The sequence below is a fragment of the Letharia columbiana genome (genome assembly GCF_014066305.1).
Source record: "Letharia columbiana isolate WasteWater2 chromosome Unknown Sc0000043_s0, whole genome shotgun sequence".
NCBI classification, from domain to species: domain Eukaryota; kingdom Fungi; phylum Ascomycota; class Lecanoromycetes; order Lecanorales; family Parmeliaceae; genus Letharia; species Letharia columbiana.
Genome location: NW_023501087.1, coordinates 275001 through 291268, shown reverse-complemented (window position 1 = coordinate 291268; position 16268 = coordinate 275001). Strand labels below are relative to the sequence as shown.

General features: G+C 48.8%; 8 protein-coding genes across 8 annotated transcripts in view; 4 read left to right on the top strand and 4 right to left on the bottom strand.

The window, feature by feature from the left end:
- Nucleotides 1-3240: 3240 nt before the first annotated feature.
- HO173_009844 (uncharacterized protein) lies at nucleotides 3241-5073 on the top strand (the record flags this gene model as incomplete). The annotated part of the gene is made up of 1 exon (XM_037311732.1): nucleotides 3241-5073. One exon carries the CDS (start codon nucleotides 3241-3243, stop codon nucleotides 5071-5073), a length of 1833 nt encoding a protein of 610 aa, XP_037161438.1.
- Nucleotides 5074-5373: 300 nt separating this feature from the next.
- On the bottom strand, nucleotides 5374-7498 carry HO173_009843 (uncharacterized protein; the record flags this gene model as incomplete). Its single annotated transcript, XM_037311731.1, has 5 exons — nucleotides 5374-5665; nucleotides 5726-5993; nucleotides 6149-7205; nucleotides 7257-7351; nucleotides 7414-7498. 5 exons carry the CDS (start codon nucleotides 7496-7498, stop codon nucleotides 5374-5376), a joined length of 1797 nt encoding a protein of 598 aa, XP_037161437.1.
- A 628-nt stretch (nucleotides 7499-8126) lies between these two features.
- Nucleotides 8127-9513, top strand: HO173_009842 (uncharacterized protein; the record flags this gene model as incomplete). Its single annotated transcript, XM_037311730.1, has 2 exons — nucleotides 8127-8525; nucleotides 8590-9513. The coding sequence occupies 2 exons, from the start codon at nucleotides 8127-8129 to the stop codon at nucleotides 9511-9513; spliced, it is 1323 nt and encodes a 440-aa protein (XP_037161436.1).
- A 320-nt stretch (nucleotides 9514-9833) lies between these two features.
- Nucleotides 9834-10529, top strand: HO173_009841 (uncharacterized protein; the record flags this gene model as incomplete). Its single annotated transcript, XM_037311729.1, has 3 exons — nucleotides 9834-9846; nucleotides 9891-9961; nucleotides 10014-10529. The coding sequence occupies 3 exons, from the start codon at nucleotides 9834-9836 to the stop codon at nucleotides 10527-10529; spliced, it is 600 nt and encodes a 199-aa protein (XP_037161435.1).
- A 1990-nt stretch (nucleotides 10530-12519) lies between these two features.
- On the top strand, nucleotides 12520-12954 carry HO173_009840 (uncharacterized protein; the record flags this gene model as incomplete). The annotated part of the gene is made up of 3 exons (XM_037311728.1): nucleotides 12520-12772; nucleotides 12820-12874; nucleotides 12924-12954. 3 exons carry the CDS (start codon nucleotides 12520-12522, stop codon nucleotides 12952-12954), a joined length of 339 nt encoding a protein of 112 aa, XP_037161434.1.
- Nucleotides 12955-14820: 1866 nt separating this feature from the next.
- HO173_009839 (uncharacterized protein) lies at nucleotides 14821-15156 on the bottom strand (the record flags this gene model as incomplete). The annotated part of the gene is made up of 1 exon (XM_037311727.1): nucleotides 14821-15156. The coding sequence occupies one exon, from the start codon at nucleotides 15154-15156 to the stop codon at nucleotides 14821-14823; it is 336 nt and encodes a 111-aa protein (XP_037161433.1).
- Nucleotides 15157-15665: 509 nt separating this feature from the next.
- On the bottom strand, nucleotides 15666-15983 carry HO173_009838 (uncharacterized protein; the record flags this gene model as incomplete). Its single annotated transcript, XM_037311726.1, has 1 exon — nucleotides 15666-15983. One exon carries the CDS (start codon nucleotides 15981-15983, stop codon nucleotides 15666-15668), a length of 318 nt encoding a protein of 105 aa, XP_037161432.1.
- A 142-nt stretch (nucleotides 15984-16125) lies between these two features.
- HO173_009837 (uncharacterized protein) overlaps nucleotides 16126-16268 on the bottom strand; it is a gene marked incomplete at both ends in the record, with an annotated part of 1932 nt that continues 1789 nt past the window's right edge. Inside the window, one exon of the mRNA XM_037311725.1 lies at nucleotides 16126-16268. This exon is cut by the window's right edge and continues 1789 nt beyond it. Coding sequence (XP_037161431.1) covers nucleotides 16126-16268 — 143 coding nt within the window.

Here is a 16268-nt window from a genome sequence, read left to right as displayed (position 1 = left end):
CGAATGGCTATTGCCGATAAGTTCAGCGTGGCGACAAGGAGGTCTTTCGGCCGTTTTCAGAGGCAAGCAAAGCTCAAGCATTGGCGGAATTGAAATCAATTGATCTTCGACATATGAAATGCGCCGCACGGAGACAGAGTTGTCATGAGATTAAATGTCTTGCAAAAGCCGAGGCAGAGGCGTCAACGAATTGAAAATGAAGGAAATGCAGGGATGGAGAAGCTGGATATCTTTCCAGAAAGAGACAACGCCGACGGTGTCGGTTGACTGGTTATCGTGAGGACATCCGTGCAGCATACTTGGTCGGCTAGACCTACCAGTCGACATGCTTGGAGCTAGATCCGCAAATGGGCGGTAATGCGTTTAGCAAGATGTCAGTTTTTTTGTTTTTTTTTTGGGTTTAAGTGGGATTTATAATGATAATAGAACTTATGTAGGACGGAGGTGAATATGTCTTTGTAGTATTTTTATATGTTGTTATGTGGTATATTAGTGGTTTGTTTATTTCGTGTAGTTAATATTTTATATATTTTTATAGCAGTTACGCATTTTTTAGTTCACAGCATATTATTAGACTGATAGCACGAGCAGCTTATTTAGAATAAAAAATACAAAAGAAAAAGGCTTAAGAGATTGAAAAGGGAGATTTATTTATAAGTCGTAAACGTAATAGAGCTATTGCGAAGATAGAATAACGATTAGCTGCGATATATTAAATAATAATATAAAATAACCTTACAAAAGCTAAAAATATTAGAGATAGTTTAATCGCGGATAGTGAGGCTTTACTAACGCTATGTGTTTTTTTTATTTTTAATTTTTTTTAGCGCGAGCTCAGGAACAAATGCCAGTACTCTAAAGTATAAGGCGATTAGCGAATATTTTTTTTTTTTTTATTTTTTTTTTTTATATTTTTTAAAATTACAGACGCCGCTCTCTGCTTGTTTAATATTGACTGGACCGCAGAGAGCTTCTAAGTCTTCTTACTCGTACTAGGGTTTGGACAGTCCACTTTAGTATTGACGACTCAATGTTTGCAGTCGTAGCTATTGGAGAGCCTATAGGTAGATAGCTATCACGCATATTTCGCTTATCGCACCCTGACTGAAGGCCGTCGTCAACATCAGAACACCGACGACGCCCGAGCAGACTAAGATATGGACCCTGAGGAAGCTCGCCTAGATGCTTGGCGTGGGAGCTCTTCTCTAAGTACTCGTGTGGCCGAGAAGTCTATCATCTTGGCAGTCTAGCTTAGATAGATTAGCGCTATAGATCATAGGCATGATTCAGTGTCAAATTGCGGAGGAACGAGATAGTCTGATTGGTGGGTACTCCCGTGCCGGACTGCCAAGATGATAGACTTCTCGGCCACACGAGTAATTTAGGCTTTCAAATAAAAAAAGAATATTTAAATTTAATCTTATAAATATTTAAAGGTAAAGAATTTAAATATCGCTCTTTAAAGTTCGTTTAATAGCCCTAATCAAAAAATAGATATATATTTTTTTTTTAAATTATAGAACGTAATATAGGCTTTTAGATAAAAAAATAATTATTAAATTTAATCTTATAATTCTTTAAAGATATAGAATTCAAATATCGTTTATTAAAGATCGCTTATTAAATTTACTTAATAGCTCTAATTAAAAAAATAAGTATTAATTTAATTTATAAACCTTTACTCGTTTATTAATAATAAAATAAATTTATTATAACTTATATATATTACGATTATATCGCGACGTATATATATAATACGATATTCGATATAATTTAATTCCTCTAATATAAAAAGTATAATTACGCGAGATCGTCGTTTACTTTTGCAAGAAAAATTAACGCTAGACCCTCGAGTACAAACCGGCGCTTATAGAACGACGATTGAGAATTTCGCAGCGACTTACTCTGTACATATTCGCAGAAACAAGGCACAATTCCAGACTGCCACAAAATGAGCAATCAAAGACTACACAACAGCTCTAATAACACCTCAATAAATCATGGCAGCTACAACCGCATAGAGCAGCGGGGTACAGGTCTGGCATCATACATCCTTTACCGGGTACGGAATCAAGTCGGACAAGTTGGAGCGATGGGTCTAACATCATACATCTTTTAGGGGGAACGGAATCGAGTCGGACAATTTGGACGGAGGCACTATAGCTCTACCATTGGCAACGTGAACTCGACGTACCAACATGGCTATGACCATCAGTGTTCGACAACAGCGAGCAACACGTGGACCGCTCAATTCGGCTCTGGTGAGATATCGGACGTGCGCAGAGATAAGAGTGAAAATATTAAGGGCGAGCGTCCTTCATGTTTCAATTGGGAGTGGTTTAAGGACTGGATCAGAAAGAGCGGTCGGTTGGTAACACCCAGCAAGTGGCGCTTACAGAGCTTCATATGAGAGATGGTTGTGCGCTGTGCGTCTCTAGCAGGGAGAACAGGAGCAGGCTTCAAATTTATTATCTTTGCTCATAGTCCCTACCTTTGCAGCCATACGATCAGTGAGAAACGCAGAGCCCTGTAGTCTCTAGCGCATCGTACTTAAAAAGATCTGGTTCAGGAACACGTTTGATATCACGAAGAACGCAACGTAAGGAGAACTTATAGAAAAAAGAAGTCTATATGAGAGAGCTCCTATGATCCTTAAGAGCACGGATCAGAGGCACACGTACCCTTCAGCCAAGGTGCCGGTGCGTTTTATGACATTTGGCTGGACAAAGGCGAGTAACGAGAAAATAGTTGCAAGACAAAGCGTCTCCCTGCAATCTGGCCATAGCTGTACACCTAATTCATAGAGATAGCGAAGACGTTGATCTCCATATTAGATACATTATAACAGCAACAATAGCAAGGCAAACAGGAAGAAAACAAGATGACAGTAATATATTCCTCTGTTCATAGTTATTCGAGTCTTGGTCAACCTGGTTCTCGTCGCCCTCGTTCAAACTGAGGTTTCCGCGGCCCCTTTGCGAGACTTTATTCCGCTTTCCCCGATTTGTAGTATTATTGTTCAAGGGGGACTCGTGGCTTGTCTGGGTCCCCAATGCCCCTGCCTGGGTCCCCATTGCCCCTGCCTGGGATGCTTGGCGTGGGAGCTCTTCTTCGCCCGTAAGCATCTAGGCGTCTCCTTGATTAATGAGCTGGCCTCACCCTGTTACGCGTAGTACATACACGCGCCAACCTGACATGGCGAGTATGTCGCAACATCTTCAGACCCACAAAGCTTACTAAATGATAGCAGTACCCCTCGCTATTGCGGGGCCAGCAGTGCTGGCGGGTGCAGCTTGGCTCAACGCGAAGACCCAGTTCTCCTACGACTTGAGACTGATCAGAGCGCTCGTGAATGCGAACGTCCAGATCGCCCTAGGAGAGAAACGCGATCGTCTGAGCCTTTTCTACAGTCTCGAGCAACATGCGACGATCAAGAGCACAGCGGATCACGCGTTCCTTATGTATCAGGGAAAGACGTGGACGTATAAAGAAGCTTATGACATCGTGCTCAAATATGGAACATGGCTGAAAACCATACACGGGATAGTGCCAAGGGAGGTGGTTGCAATGGACTTCATGAACTCGCCCGTCTTCATCTTTCTATGGCTGGGACTCTGGAGTCTAGGGGCTACACCTGCGTTCATCAACTACAATTTAATTGGAGATCCTTTGCTACATTCTGTCAAGACATCCGCAGCACGGGTAATGTTTGTGGATCAGAAGATCAAGCCACGGTTCACGAAAGAGATCACTGACACGCTTGGATCAGTGAAGGCGCGGGATGGAAAAGGGCCTATACAGACAGTCTTCTTTGATACGACACTGGAAGAGCAGATCATGGGTACGGAGGCGGTTCGAGAGCCAGACTCATCGAGAAGCGCCGTGCGTCTTGACATGGCTATGCTCATCTTCACCAGCGGCACCACGGGTCTACCAAAACCGGCAACCGTTAGCTGGCAAAAAATCGGACTGTTGACGGGCTTCATGCCTTCTTGGTTCAGCTTAACGAAAAGCGATCGATATTATACCTGCATGCCGCTCTACCACTCCTCAGCCGCCCTCCTCGGACTCTGCACCTCATTGGTCGCCGGCAGCACACTGATCCTTGGCCATCGCTTCTCTACCGCGACCTTCTGGAACGAAGTTCGCGAGCACGATGCTACTGCTATTCAATACGTAGGCGAGACATGTCGCTATCTCCTCGCCGCCAAGCCGCAACATGATCCCGTCACAGGCGAGAACCTCGACCGCAAGAATAACGTCACCAAAGCGTTCGGAAATGGTCTCAGGCCAGACGTATGGGATAGGTTTAAGGAGCGCTTCGGCATCGATACCATTGGCGAGTTCTACGGATCTACAGAAGGTGTAAGCGCGACGTGGAATCTCAGCTCGAACAAGTTCTCTAGTGGGGCCATTGGTCGGAATGGCTCTTTGTCGTCGGCGATAGTGAAACACCAACTCGCCATCGTGGAGGTAGATTGGACGACAGAGCTTCCTCTCCGTGATTCCCTGAACCACGACTTCTGTCGACAAGTCAAGACGGGTGCATCGGGGGAATTGGTGTTCAAAGTTGACCCCGCAGACATTCATTCCAAGTTCCAAGGGTACTTCAACAATCCGTCCGCAACAGAGAGTAAGATCTTCCGTGACGTGTTTGTGAAAGGAGACGCATATTGTCGTTCTGGAGACGTTGTACGGTGGGATAGCGAAGGAAGATGGTGGTTCTGCGACCGCATCGGCGACACATTCCGCTGGAAATCCGAGAATGTCTCCACGGCCGAAGTTAGCTCCGTACTCGGTACACACCCGCATATCCACGAGGCCAATGTCTACGGGGTCGAAGTACCCAATCATGACGGGAAAGCGGGCTGTGCCGCGGTTCTATTCGATGCTGAAGATGTCAGTGAGGGGTTGTTGGATAGTGTGGCCAAGCATGCCCGGCGCAGCTTGCCCAAGTATGCGGTGCCGCCTTTTTTGAGGTTAGTCAACGGGCATCAAACGACGGGGAACAATAAGCAGTTAAAGGCCGTGCTGAGAGGCGAGGGAATATCGCCGGATAAGACTGGGGGGTGATAGGGTGTATTGGTTGAAGAGTGGGAGGTATGAGAGGTTCGGGAAGGGAGAGTGGGAGGAACTGAATCAGGGGAGGGTGAGGCTGTGATGGAATGGGGCTGGCGTTGGCAAGGAACTCACTCCTGAAGGCGTCACCAGTGTTATCTTGCACAAGATACCAACATTCACCGGTGATTCCTTGGTGTACTATCAGATCTCTTCGACCATTGACTTTATACTTGAATCTGTATACATCCAATTCTACACATCCTGGTCCTGGAGGCATGACCCAAAACTACTCGCACGTCTGGATCTACCTTTCTACCTCACATGCCTCGACGACACCTTTCTCGGGAAATTCCTCTTACTGTCAATGCTCCTTTTCATCTCATAGCTTCTCACGCTCTCATGGTTCCTTAGGCTCTTGAGGCTCCTTTTGCCCATGGGCATGGAAAAGTTCCCGCTACTCTTGCCCACGACATCAATCAGCTCCGTCGAGGGCACGATGTACGGCTGAACTTTATTACGGGTCTGCGTTCTTTGTTCGTACGCATATGCATACCCAATGAGGCTGGCTTCGCTCCATGCTGCGCCGATGAAGCTGAGTCCGAATCTGTTTTGCTGCCGTCAACTAGTGGGAGACCTAATGCGGTAGCTTCTGAACAGCACTCACGGAATGTTGGGCCCCGTCTCAATCAACGTCCCTCTCATATTCCGCACCACGGTCTCGTTCGCAGGATAGAACCCCAGTGGTACCGTTACGACCGGCGTCCCAATCATGGCCGGCAGCCCGGGCGAGAAATCCGTTGGCAGAATCAACGCGTCAAGGCTGTAGTTCGCCAGCAAGCCGAGGATACCTTGGGGACCAGCTACTTCTAGATTGTTCTGATAGGCGGCCCAGAACAGGGGACTGGTGTTGTTGAAACCGAGTGCTAACGATTCTACGCAGATTTCCGTGTTAGCATTGTTTGGCCGAAGTAGGTAATGGAGTTGCAAGACAGGTCTCTTGAGTAGAAAGGTTCTCTTGCTCCCGAACCGTGTCTTGCGACTCGACTTCATTACCAAATAGGAAGGATTAGCTCCGAAATGTACGTACGATCCCATACTGCGGTGTCGCGGTCAGGGTAATCTTCTTGTGCGAAGTGGTGGGTGAAGTTTTCTACATCGGCGAGGTCGTGCACGTTTTGCGGGTTGTAGGTTAGCATTGAGAGATACTCGCCCGGGAGATCAGAGACGAAGTCGGCGTCAAGGACGATGTTTTCGTTCGAGCCGTTGTTGTACTGGGCGAGTGCGTACGCCGTAATATTGGTGTTGTCGACGATTGTTGCGCCTGCTTTTTTGATGGTCTCGACAGCAGCGTTAAAGGCGACTATGACCGTGTCATCTGGCTCTTCGGTTGGGTCAATCACATTGCGTGGAATACCGATACGCTTTCCGCGTAGGCTGGAGAAGTTGCAGGCGGCGACGTAATCAGGAGGTGTGTCCCATGGTTGAGCCAACGTGTAGTTGTCGTGCGGATCCTTGCCGGCAATGGCTTGAAGGACATAAGCTGCGTCCTTGACGGTCCTTGCTATTGGACCTACGGTGTCTTGGCGTTGACTGATGGGGATGACCAGGGATCGGGAGGTAAGTCCTACGGTGGGCTTGATACCTACGAGATTGCTAACCTCACTGGGGCTCAGAATGCTGCCGTCGGTTTCTGATCCGAGAGCTGCGAATGCAAGACCGATCGCTGAAGAGACGGCGCTGCCGCTGGAACTTCCACTAGGATCTTGGCCTGGGTAATAGACTCCGTAGCATTGACCGCCATAAGCACTCCACCCATTCGTGCTGTTGTCAGATCTGAAATTCGCCCATTGACTCAAGTTCGCTTTTCCTAGGATAACGACGCCTGCAGCTCTCAGTTTGGAAGCTAGTGTCGAATCTCTTGGCACTTTCGCTCCATATAAAGCAAAGGAGCCTGCGGTGTTGTTCATCTTATCGTTCGTTGCAATGTTGTTTTTAATAATGATCGGTACCCCGTGCAGGGGTCCTCTGGTAGTGCCATTTGCTCGCTCTGCATCCAATCCTGCAGCAATGCTAACAGCGTCCGGGTTAACCTCGGTGACGCAATTGAGGGTTCCGTTGACCTCATTGATCCTTGCAATGTATGCCTGCACGCTGTCAGTTGCGACATAATTTCAATGTTCAAACCAGGTGCATGCATTGACGAGATCAACGCTTGTAAATTCACCAGCCTCAAGCCCAGTCTCGAGCTCTTCTAAGGTGACCTCTATCAATGCTGGGAACCCTCCTAATGCTGAAGAGAAAGAAGATTTTAGTTTGAGTTGTGTAAATATAAGGGGAGACGAGACGCCTCACAAGTCGAATTGGGACATGTCTGTCCGTACACCAGAGTCAACAACAAACAGCAGAGCAAAGATGTGAGAGAGAAGCGTAGAGACATCCTGCTATTCTTCCAGACAGAGCAAGATATTTTAGGGTTAAGGAGACAGAAACGCGAGCATACTGAGAGACCGGCACGGGGTTATGTATATATTTTCCCTTGTAGATAACGAGAATCGAGCAATGCAGGTATTCGCACTGGAGCTTCTCCACCCTTTCCGTCTTTGGAAGTTCAGAAGCCGGTGAGAACGTCATCACAGCATTTACCGCTGAAGAAGGGAGGACTTCAGAGTCGAGGTGATTACTTGCTAGTGGTAAGATAAGGCTGTGGAGTCCCAGGATATTTCCCAAAGAGGAAGCTCGATGACTTACGCTTAATTATACCCCGCATCACGTGGGGCGTTAACGTATGCTTAGTCAGCTCAGCACTCCAATTTTAATTTTACTTCATCTGACAGCATCACCTTTTGTCACGCGTCTCCTCAAGTCATCCATCATGGCAGGGAACTCTTTCGCTGACGGTGGACTTCGGTGTAGCTTTGTGGATCCGTACGCCGTCGATCTCCGCTTAGAATGGAATCCCCACCCTCGGGACAGGGGAGAAGCTATACAGGAGCGTTGGTGGGACTGGATGGATAGAAGAGAGAGTGACACAGTATCGGAAAGCGTCCAGCGGTACAAGAGGGAGCATGCCCTCGAATCTGCCAAAAAATGCGCTGAACGATATGCGCGACCTGGCGAACTACCACGGCGGCAGAGTCATATTGGACGCTGAAGACCCTGGGGAACATGCCTCCGGCCATTCATTTTGGTGGGCCAGAGCAGAATATTACAGATTGGAGCATGAGAAGCTCCAGGAGGATGATTATCATCGGGCCAGTAGGTCAGTGACACCAGGAGTGGCCTACCCAGGTGTGCCTTGGTATACCGAACTCGATCGCGCCAAGTGTGAAGCAGGAAATGTAGCTCGAATGCTAGCCGATTTCCCTGCTGGCAAGGCTTTATTAGAGGCTGAAGATCACGGGAATTTGACCAAGGACGGCGACTACTGGTGGAGCCTAGAGAATTTTCAGAAACCTCCACCTGAGGTTGAGGATCACGGATCCTGCATACTGGCGGAACAAAGAGAAACTTTACAGTGCCCAACTCAAGGTCGAGTTGCAGAGGACGAAACTCGAACGCGCCAAACGCTCCGCAGACTCGAGAGCCCGAGACTTGGCCACTTTCCCTGCCGGCAAGGCCTTGTTAGATGCTGAAGACCACGGGGACTGTGTGGTGGACCCTGGATATTGGTGGAACAAGAAGAAGTATTATGAGGCTGAATACGATAAGCTTCAGGAAGAGTTTTGGGAGCGATGGAAACGTACACATCTAGACGGCGGAGAGACTCCTCTTGAGTCTCTAGAATGCGGAGAATCGCCTCCTGAGGCTCTAAATGCCTCCAGACCAAAGACAAGAGCACGGAAGTCGTCAGCGCCCAGAGAGCGTCCCAGCGCCAGAGTCACTAGGAGTACCACACAGCGAGGGAAAGAGACAGACCGACCACTGTTGGGGTCCACCGCGAGCAGTCCAAATTCGGATGCGGGTACCAAGAAGACAAAGGATGCACGCTCTATCGAGCGCCGCCAAAGCAAGAACAAATACCGACGGCAGAATGCACACGTGGCAGAGAGAAAGCCACCGCCACCGTCCCCGTCCCAAGCCTGCTCTGTTGACCAGAGACCATACAATGGCTACGCGACCCCCAGATCCGACGAATCAAGAACACGACGGTCAACGATCAAGGAGCTGTGCAAGGGCTCAACACAACAAAGACGTCACAAGGTTACAGACAAAATTTCGGACGGGGAACAGAAGAAGAAGTCGTATTCGCAATCGCAAAATCCTTACGTGACTCCGAGCTCCCCAGATTTCTCCACAGTAAGAGCACGACAACGTCGTAAACGCAAGGATATCGCACGGCAGAAACGTCGCCTGGATTGGGATAGTACTTACCTCGAGTCCAGGGCAGTATCACAGCCAACCTCTTCGCGTTTACGCAGCAGCACGGGTATTCACGGAAAGAGGAAACTCTGACATTGGCTAATGAGAGAGGCACGCGACGCCGTCGCCGTCGTCAAAAGTTTGCAACTGGTTTCTAGGATGCTTTTCGTATGATGTTGGCTTGGACGAAGAGGTTCCAGAGATAGACCATGGTGGCTCGATTCGATAACGAGATGGTAAATGCAGAGTAGCTGGGGTGCGAACATTGGTGTCTCAGTAACCGGGCGTTTTTGTCCTGTGTATACATGTCACCCGCAAAGCTGGGGTATTCAGCCTGGGTGCACAGCCAGGCTTCTTATCCTCCAGGTTTTAGTTTGCAGGCTTGTCGCGACACTCTGGTGTCAACTTCCAACATGGACGAATCCTGTGCAAGCATCTCAAACTGGAGCAGGAGCTGAAATCGCTGATAGACTACGGGTTGGAAGTTCAGCGTGACGACTGCAGCAAGACCGCGGAACAGGTTTATGACTATATCACGGAGGTTTGGCGCCGCCCTACATTTGAACATCAACGTATTGACGCATGCTAGTTAGAGATTTCCTACCTTTTTCACGATCGACGTGCTTCCTCAGCCGGTCACGGTCCAAAAGCTCGATTTGAGACTCAATGTGAATCACACTTGTCAAGCGACCAATCAGCTGAAAGACAAAATCCTCAGAATTAGGGAAGAGTATAGGGGGGGTAATAATATCGTATTAGATGCCGAGCAGTACCACCAGAGTATATGTGTGGACCTCTGGATTGCGGTAGAATTATGTCGGAGGTACGGTCTAGCTGAGTTAGAGGAGAAACTACGTAACTTGAAAGGTGTCCCGCAGGAGCCAGTAAAGAAACCGGAGCTTTCAGAGCCAGTAAAAGAGCCAGAGCTTTCAGAATTCATCGAAATCAAGGATTTTCCCAGCCCTATCATGGTTCGAATGTCAGACTTTAGAATCAACGTCTCCCACATCGCCAAACTTACTGGCCGTTTAAGAGCGGCACTAGCGAACTTCAGAAATAGGTTGAGTTCTGAGGCTTACGAGGATTTGCGGGGAAATAGGAAGCGTTAGGGTACGTATTTGGATTTCGATGTTGGAATAGAGCAGTGTCGAGAATACGGACTACCTGAGCTGGAGAAGCGACTCTATAGCTTGAAACATACTTCGGAAGGACCGCTATTAGAAGCAGGAGCCAGGTGATATTCGACCCCGATCCTCGGAATTGAATATAATCTCGGCGCGGAATGAGAGCAGTCAGTCCAGGCGCATCTGGAACCGAGAGGATAACGTTATATCTCGCGAACCTTGTCCGATACAACGAGACCCTTAATTGGTGCCATTAATCCGTTGTGTAAAAGGACGCGATACAAGTCACCTCTACCGGAGGCCAAAGAGGGTAAGGTTCCCTTACAAATCCCCCGGAATACAAACCCTACTAACATATATATTCGCACAGAGTGCCAATGTTCAACATCTACTGCGCCTCCAATGGACCTCCCCCCCAGCGCCACCCAGCCTACGATAACATGAGCGCCGAAGAAGCAATGGCGTTGCGGAATGGGAGCTAAGCTGGGGTTCCAGTCAAGGGCGTAAAGGCAAAATATCAGTTGGCGGTTATGAAGGAGTCGCCGTTGAGGGTGATTGTGGGGGCAGAGGTGTATAAGGCGATTATGGCAAAGATCGAGGCGTATAAGGAGAGTGATAGGAGGTTTGCGAGGCTGGATAATAGTACTGATGTTGAGGGTGTAAGGCTTTTTGAGATGGCTGGGTTTTATGTGTTTGAGTAGCTATACTGAGGTAATGCGGGTAGTATATATAAGCATTGTATGTACATAGCGAGATAGAGTAGATCTATCCTGCGTTCTCCTGATGTTTAGCCTGTTACACACGCTCTTTGATACCAAGGGAGCCAATATATTTCCCCTGCTCACAAGCTCTAGATCGAGCACGCCATGAATGACTTGGCCCGGATAATAGGTCGGCGCTGTTCCCCTGATCGTCAACCGGTACGAAGACTGGAGTGTGGCTGACCCATACTGATCGGACGCGGTGTCTCTGGACTTGAATGGCTGGTTCTCGTGGGCTCTAACTCGTACAGGTACTTTCGAGAGTAGATCTCAAGAGATGCGGAATGTGAGAGACGTGTAGCTTGAGGTGGCCGTGGAGAGGGTAATTAGCGCCTCATCGGTTCGTAGATAATGCAAGCTATAATATCAGTAAACAAACGACAAGACGGGGGAGTGCTACTGAGGCTGAAGTTTGCTAAGATCGCTGCGCCGGCATCTCCAATGGTCTGTCCACCTAGCGCGGAAAGATAGTTTGAATAAGGCTGAAGGATCACCCGGAGTTAACAGTAAAGAGTCTCCCACATACAGAATTTTATGATAAAAGACCCGGTGATATCGCAAAAATATCATTCGTTAGAGCTGACGAGTCGACCACAGCAAGCTAATCGAAGTCGTCGGTGTGGTACCACTCAATCCTCATAGTATCCAAGAAACATCTACCCTGCTATTGCTATGAGACAGCCGTCAGGCTTCTGGATGGGCAATGGATGGCGTCAGTGCCGCAGCAAGTGTTGTTGCTCTTGTTGAGACATCTTTGAAGGTCGTATCTCTTTGCGCGGAGTACTATTCCCATGTCAAAAATGCCAAAAAGGATGCCGATCGATTGTGTCTGGAAGTTAGGGCCTGAAAGCACCACGGACGTCGACGGAAGATGCCAGGATATTGTGCGGCCAACTGCTCGGAGGGGTGATCTTCAGCGCTTTCAGCGACCAAGCTCGGGCAGGAATATGGACTAGATTACAGATGTTGGATAGTCTCGTCCCTTCCATCTTCACCTTCTTCAAGGACGTCCACTATTTGGAGGCGTTGGCAGGCTGCATGACTCGGTCAACCAGGCTTTTGCCTAGGGACACTGTATCCACAGCGCTCGCAGGAGCCTTTTCCGATACAACCGAAAGAACGGATAGAGCTGTCCTCCCAAATTGCAGAGTCCAGCTTTACGTCCTACCCGGCGCAGTCGGTCGATCCAGTGGACTTGGGTCTTCGACAGCTATATGCCTACGCCATGCGCCATTACTCTCAAATGCCCAAAAGTCCCAAACCCTCCAGGCTCCAGCCCACCGATCCGTATCAAAGCCGTCTTCCAATTGCAAGATAGTCGCGAAGAAATCTATACTGGGATCATGTTCGAATACCTGCCCGCGAAAATCGCAACAAAAACAGCTGTGATAGCTACCACGATATCGGATGCTTCACCGGTGATTGTGTCCAACTACAACGGTGTTAGTGTCCGGCAGGCCGATTGCGGTAAGCTGACTTGAAGGACACTGTAGCTCGGCCCTGACACTGTGTAGGCTACCGGTATCTTCTTCCGGTGAAGGTTGCTGACGAGCCTTACGTGTGGGAAGCGTATGTTCATCCAGCCCAGCTTCAGTTCGCGACTAACGCATGCTGTTAGGGGAAGGGCAACTTCGGCGGCGCTAATGTAGCATCTTTCTATGACACACAGTGCACCCGCACTGATGTGTCGTAGGCCTTTTCAACCGCTTCAGATATCCACTTTAGGTACCTTTCAGGACGGAGGTTTAAAGCACAACAATCCGGTTAGGGTTCGCACTCTGGAATTACCCATGCTTCCTACAGCCAGGTTATAAACTAACGACAAGATCGAGCGTGGAACTACTCTGTATCATCTTCCTGTCACTGCCCCCTTTATGTACTCTAGCCATCTATTCAGGAGAGGTTGTCTTTTGGCCCTCATCCTCTAGCTGCTGACGCGCCTTGAGCAAACACCCCGCCTCACCATCCAAGTGCACCTGCCATTTCTTCTGCCGAGCCATTTTGCATATCAATCGCCACGCCTCCTGGGTGAGCATAGCTTCACTAACCTCATTCCCAAAGATAAGATGCAACTTCTTCAGCCCCGTGGCCCTGTTCGTAATGCGCGGATTCCAGCGCGCAAGGTGGAGAGTATGGCAACGCACTGCAGGCGGCGTCATATGGAGGTCATGAGAAAGTGGTGACGATGCTGCTCGACAACGGAGCTGATGTCAGCGCGCAAGGTGGAGAGTTTCCTGTCCCTTGCCGATTGCATTTTCGTTGTGATAGGGCCCCTCTTACGCTGGAGAGATTGTCTTTGCTCAGTGTCTGAGTACACCAGTTTCACGATGGAGCCTTGCAGTCGTACCGTATCTCCCTTGCACGGAATTGTCTCATCGTGGAGCCACAATTTGTGTGCTGTCCGCCCATCGGAGATTTTCACCCTTCCCGAGACATCATCTTATGCAACCAACCGTATTATTTCCGACAAGCTCCGTTCTGATTGGAAGACTCGTAAGGTCGTCGGAACACATGCGAAGGGCTGTGCAAGGTCTTTGGCAGAGGAGTGGAAGGTTGTGGCCAGCGTAGTGGAATGGTTGATGCCTGGGAACTGTACGAGTGCTGCTTAACATGTGATACATACAGCAACTCATGAAGTCTCGTACATGGAATCTTGAATGGTTGCGGTGCGGACGTCTACACTGCTCACGATGGTCGACGCACGAATTTCAATCCCGGAGCTTACCGATGTGTGATTTTGGTATTTCTTGGCGGATCACGTGGAGTTTTGGTAACCAGAAGTGACAGATTACGTAAGATATTGCCAGCTTAAATATCTGGATCAAGCTAATCTCAACAGCTCTTTGATGCTTGATTTTGATGTCAAGCTGGATTTAGGGGAGCAAGATCGGTGTCTGTCCAAGCTTTCGTATGCGGACGGGGCCAACTTCGATTCATATGAGCGGCAAAATGAGCCTTACTGTCTTTCAGACACCCGTATTGCTATTCTTTGCCAGATCATGAAATGGAGTGCCGACCCAAGGAGCATCCATCTACGCTGACGAGCATGAACAATCTCCCGATTGGTGGGCGGGATTTGAAGAAGAGTGATTGTTTTTGCAGTGCTCATTATCCATCAGAATAGCTCAGCTGAAAACTGGGAAACTGAAGTGCCGACCACCCCGGCCGATACCTTAGCAATGGGGAGGCCAAGTTTCAATTCGAGCGGCACATTGCTGAAATGAGTCTCGCGTGCAAGCTTTCTGGGACTCAGCTGCGAAGATATCGTTAGATGTGCGACACAAGCCCTGCGAAAGTCACAGATGGCCAACCTCCCATATTGCCAATCAGTAATGCAACGCTCGCTGATTCGAGTGATTTAAAGGCACGGACGTCCGCTCTGATGGGAAATTTCACCAGCTTGCAACAAAGACGTATAAGGAGCGCGCGTCTCTCATAAGTCAAGGGTCTAAACAGAACGCAACGATTGTTTCAAACGCCACTCCGACTACGAAATATATTCACTCGTCAGTGCTTTACCACCTAACATATTTCCCACCTTGCGCCTTGACATCAGCCCCTTTATCGAGCAGTATCTGTACCACTTTGTCATAACCTCCTGATGACGCTGCCTGCAGAGCGTTGCCATAGTCTCCACCTTGAGCGTTGACATCAGCTCCGTTGTCGAGCAGCATCGTCACCACTTTCTCATGACCTCCATATGACGCCGCCTGCAGAGCGTTGCCATAGTCTCCACCTTGAGCGTTGACATCAGCCCCTTTCTCAAGCAGTATCTGTACCACTTTGTCATAACCTCCTGATGACGCTGCCTGCAGAGCGTTGCCATAGCAATCCACCTTGAGCGTTGACATCAGCCCCTTTGTCGAGCAACATCTGTACCACTTTGATCATAACCTCCTGATGACGCTGCCTCGCAGAGCGGTGCCATACTCTCCACCTTGCGCCTTGATATCAGCCCCTTTATCGAGCAGCATCTGCACTCATTTGATCATGACCTCCTAATAACGCTGCCTGCAGAGCGCTGCCATAGTCTTCACCTTGCGCCTTGACATCAGCCCCTTTATCGAGCAGCATCTGCACCACTTTCTTATGACCTCCTTCTGACGCTGCGTAGAGAGCGTTGCTAAAGCTCTTCACCCTGAGCGCTGACATCAGCCCCTTTATTCGAGGAACATCTGCACTACTTTCTTATGACCTCCTTCTGACGCTGCGTAGAGAGCGTTGCCAAAGCTTTCACCCTGAGCTGACATCAGCCTCTTTATCCAGGAGCATCTGCACCACTTTCTCATAACCTCCTTCGTGACGCTGCGTAGAGAGCGTTGCCAAAATCACCCTGAGCGTTGACAATCAGCCTCTTTATTCAGCAGCATCTGCACCACTTTCTCATGACCTTCTTGTGACGCTGCGTAGAGAGCATTGCCATAATATTCACCCTGAATATTAATATCAACCTCTTTGTCTTAAGGAGCATCTGCACCACTTTCTCATAACCTCCTCGTGACGCTACGCAGCAGAGAGCGTTACCATAATATCCATTCTGAGCGTCAAAATCAGCCTCTTTGTCCAGCAGCATCTGCACCACTTTCTCATAACCTCTTTGTGACGCTGCACATAGAGCGTTATCATAAAGTCCACCTTGAGTGTTGATATTGATATCAGCCCCTTTGTCCAGCAGCATCTGCACCACTTTCTCATGACCTCCTTCTGACGCTGCGCAGAGAGCGTTGGCAAAGCCTTCACCCTGAGCCCCGATATCAGCCCCTTTATTTAAGAAAGTTTCAGCGACGTCTTTCAGTCCAAGCAGAGACGCTATTCCCAGGCTATTCCACTGCGCAGGATATTAGGTAAGCCTCACCACAGTATGTGTCGAACCAGTCACTTCTTTGCGGTAGTGATATATCGCATAGTTTTGCAGCGCCACATGAATCTTTGACTCGTTCGCTATCCTGTGAAACATAATGAA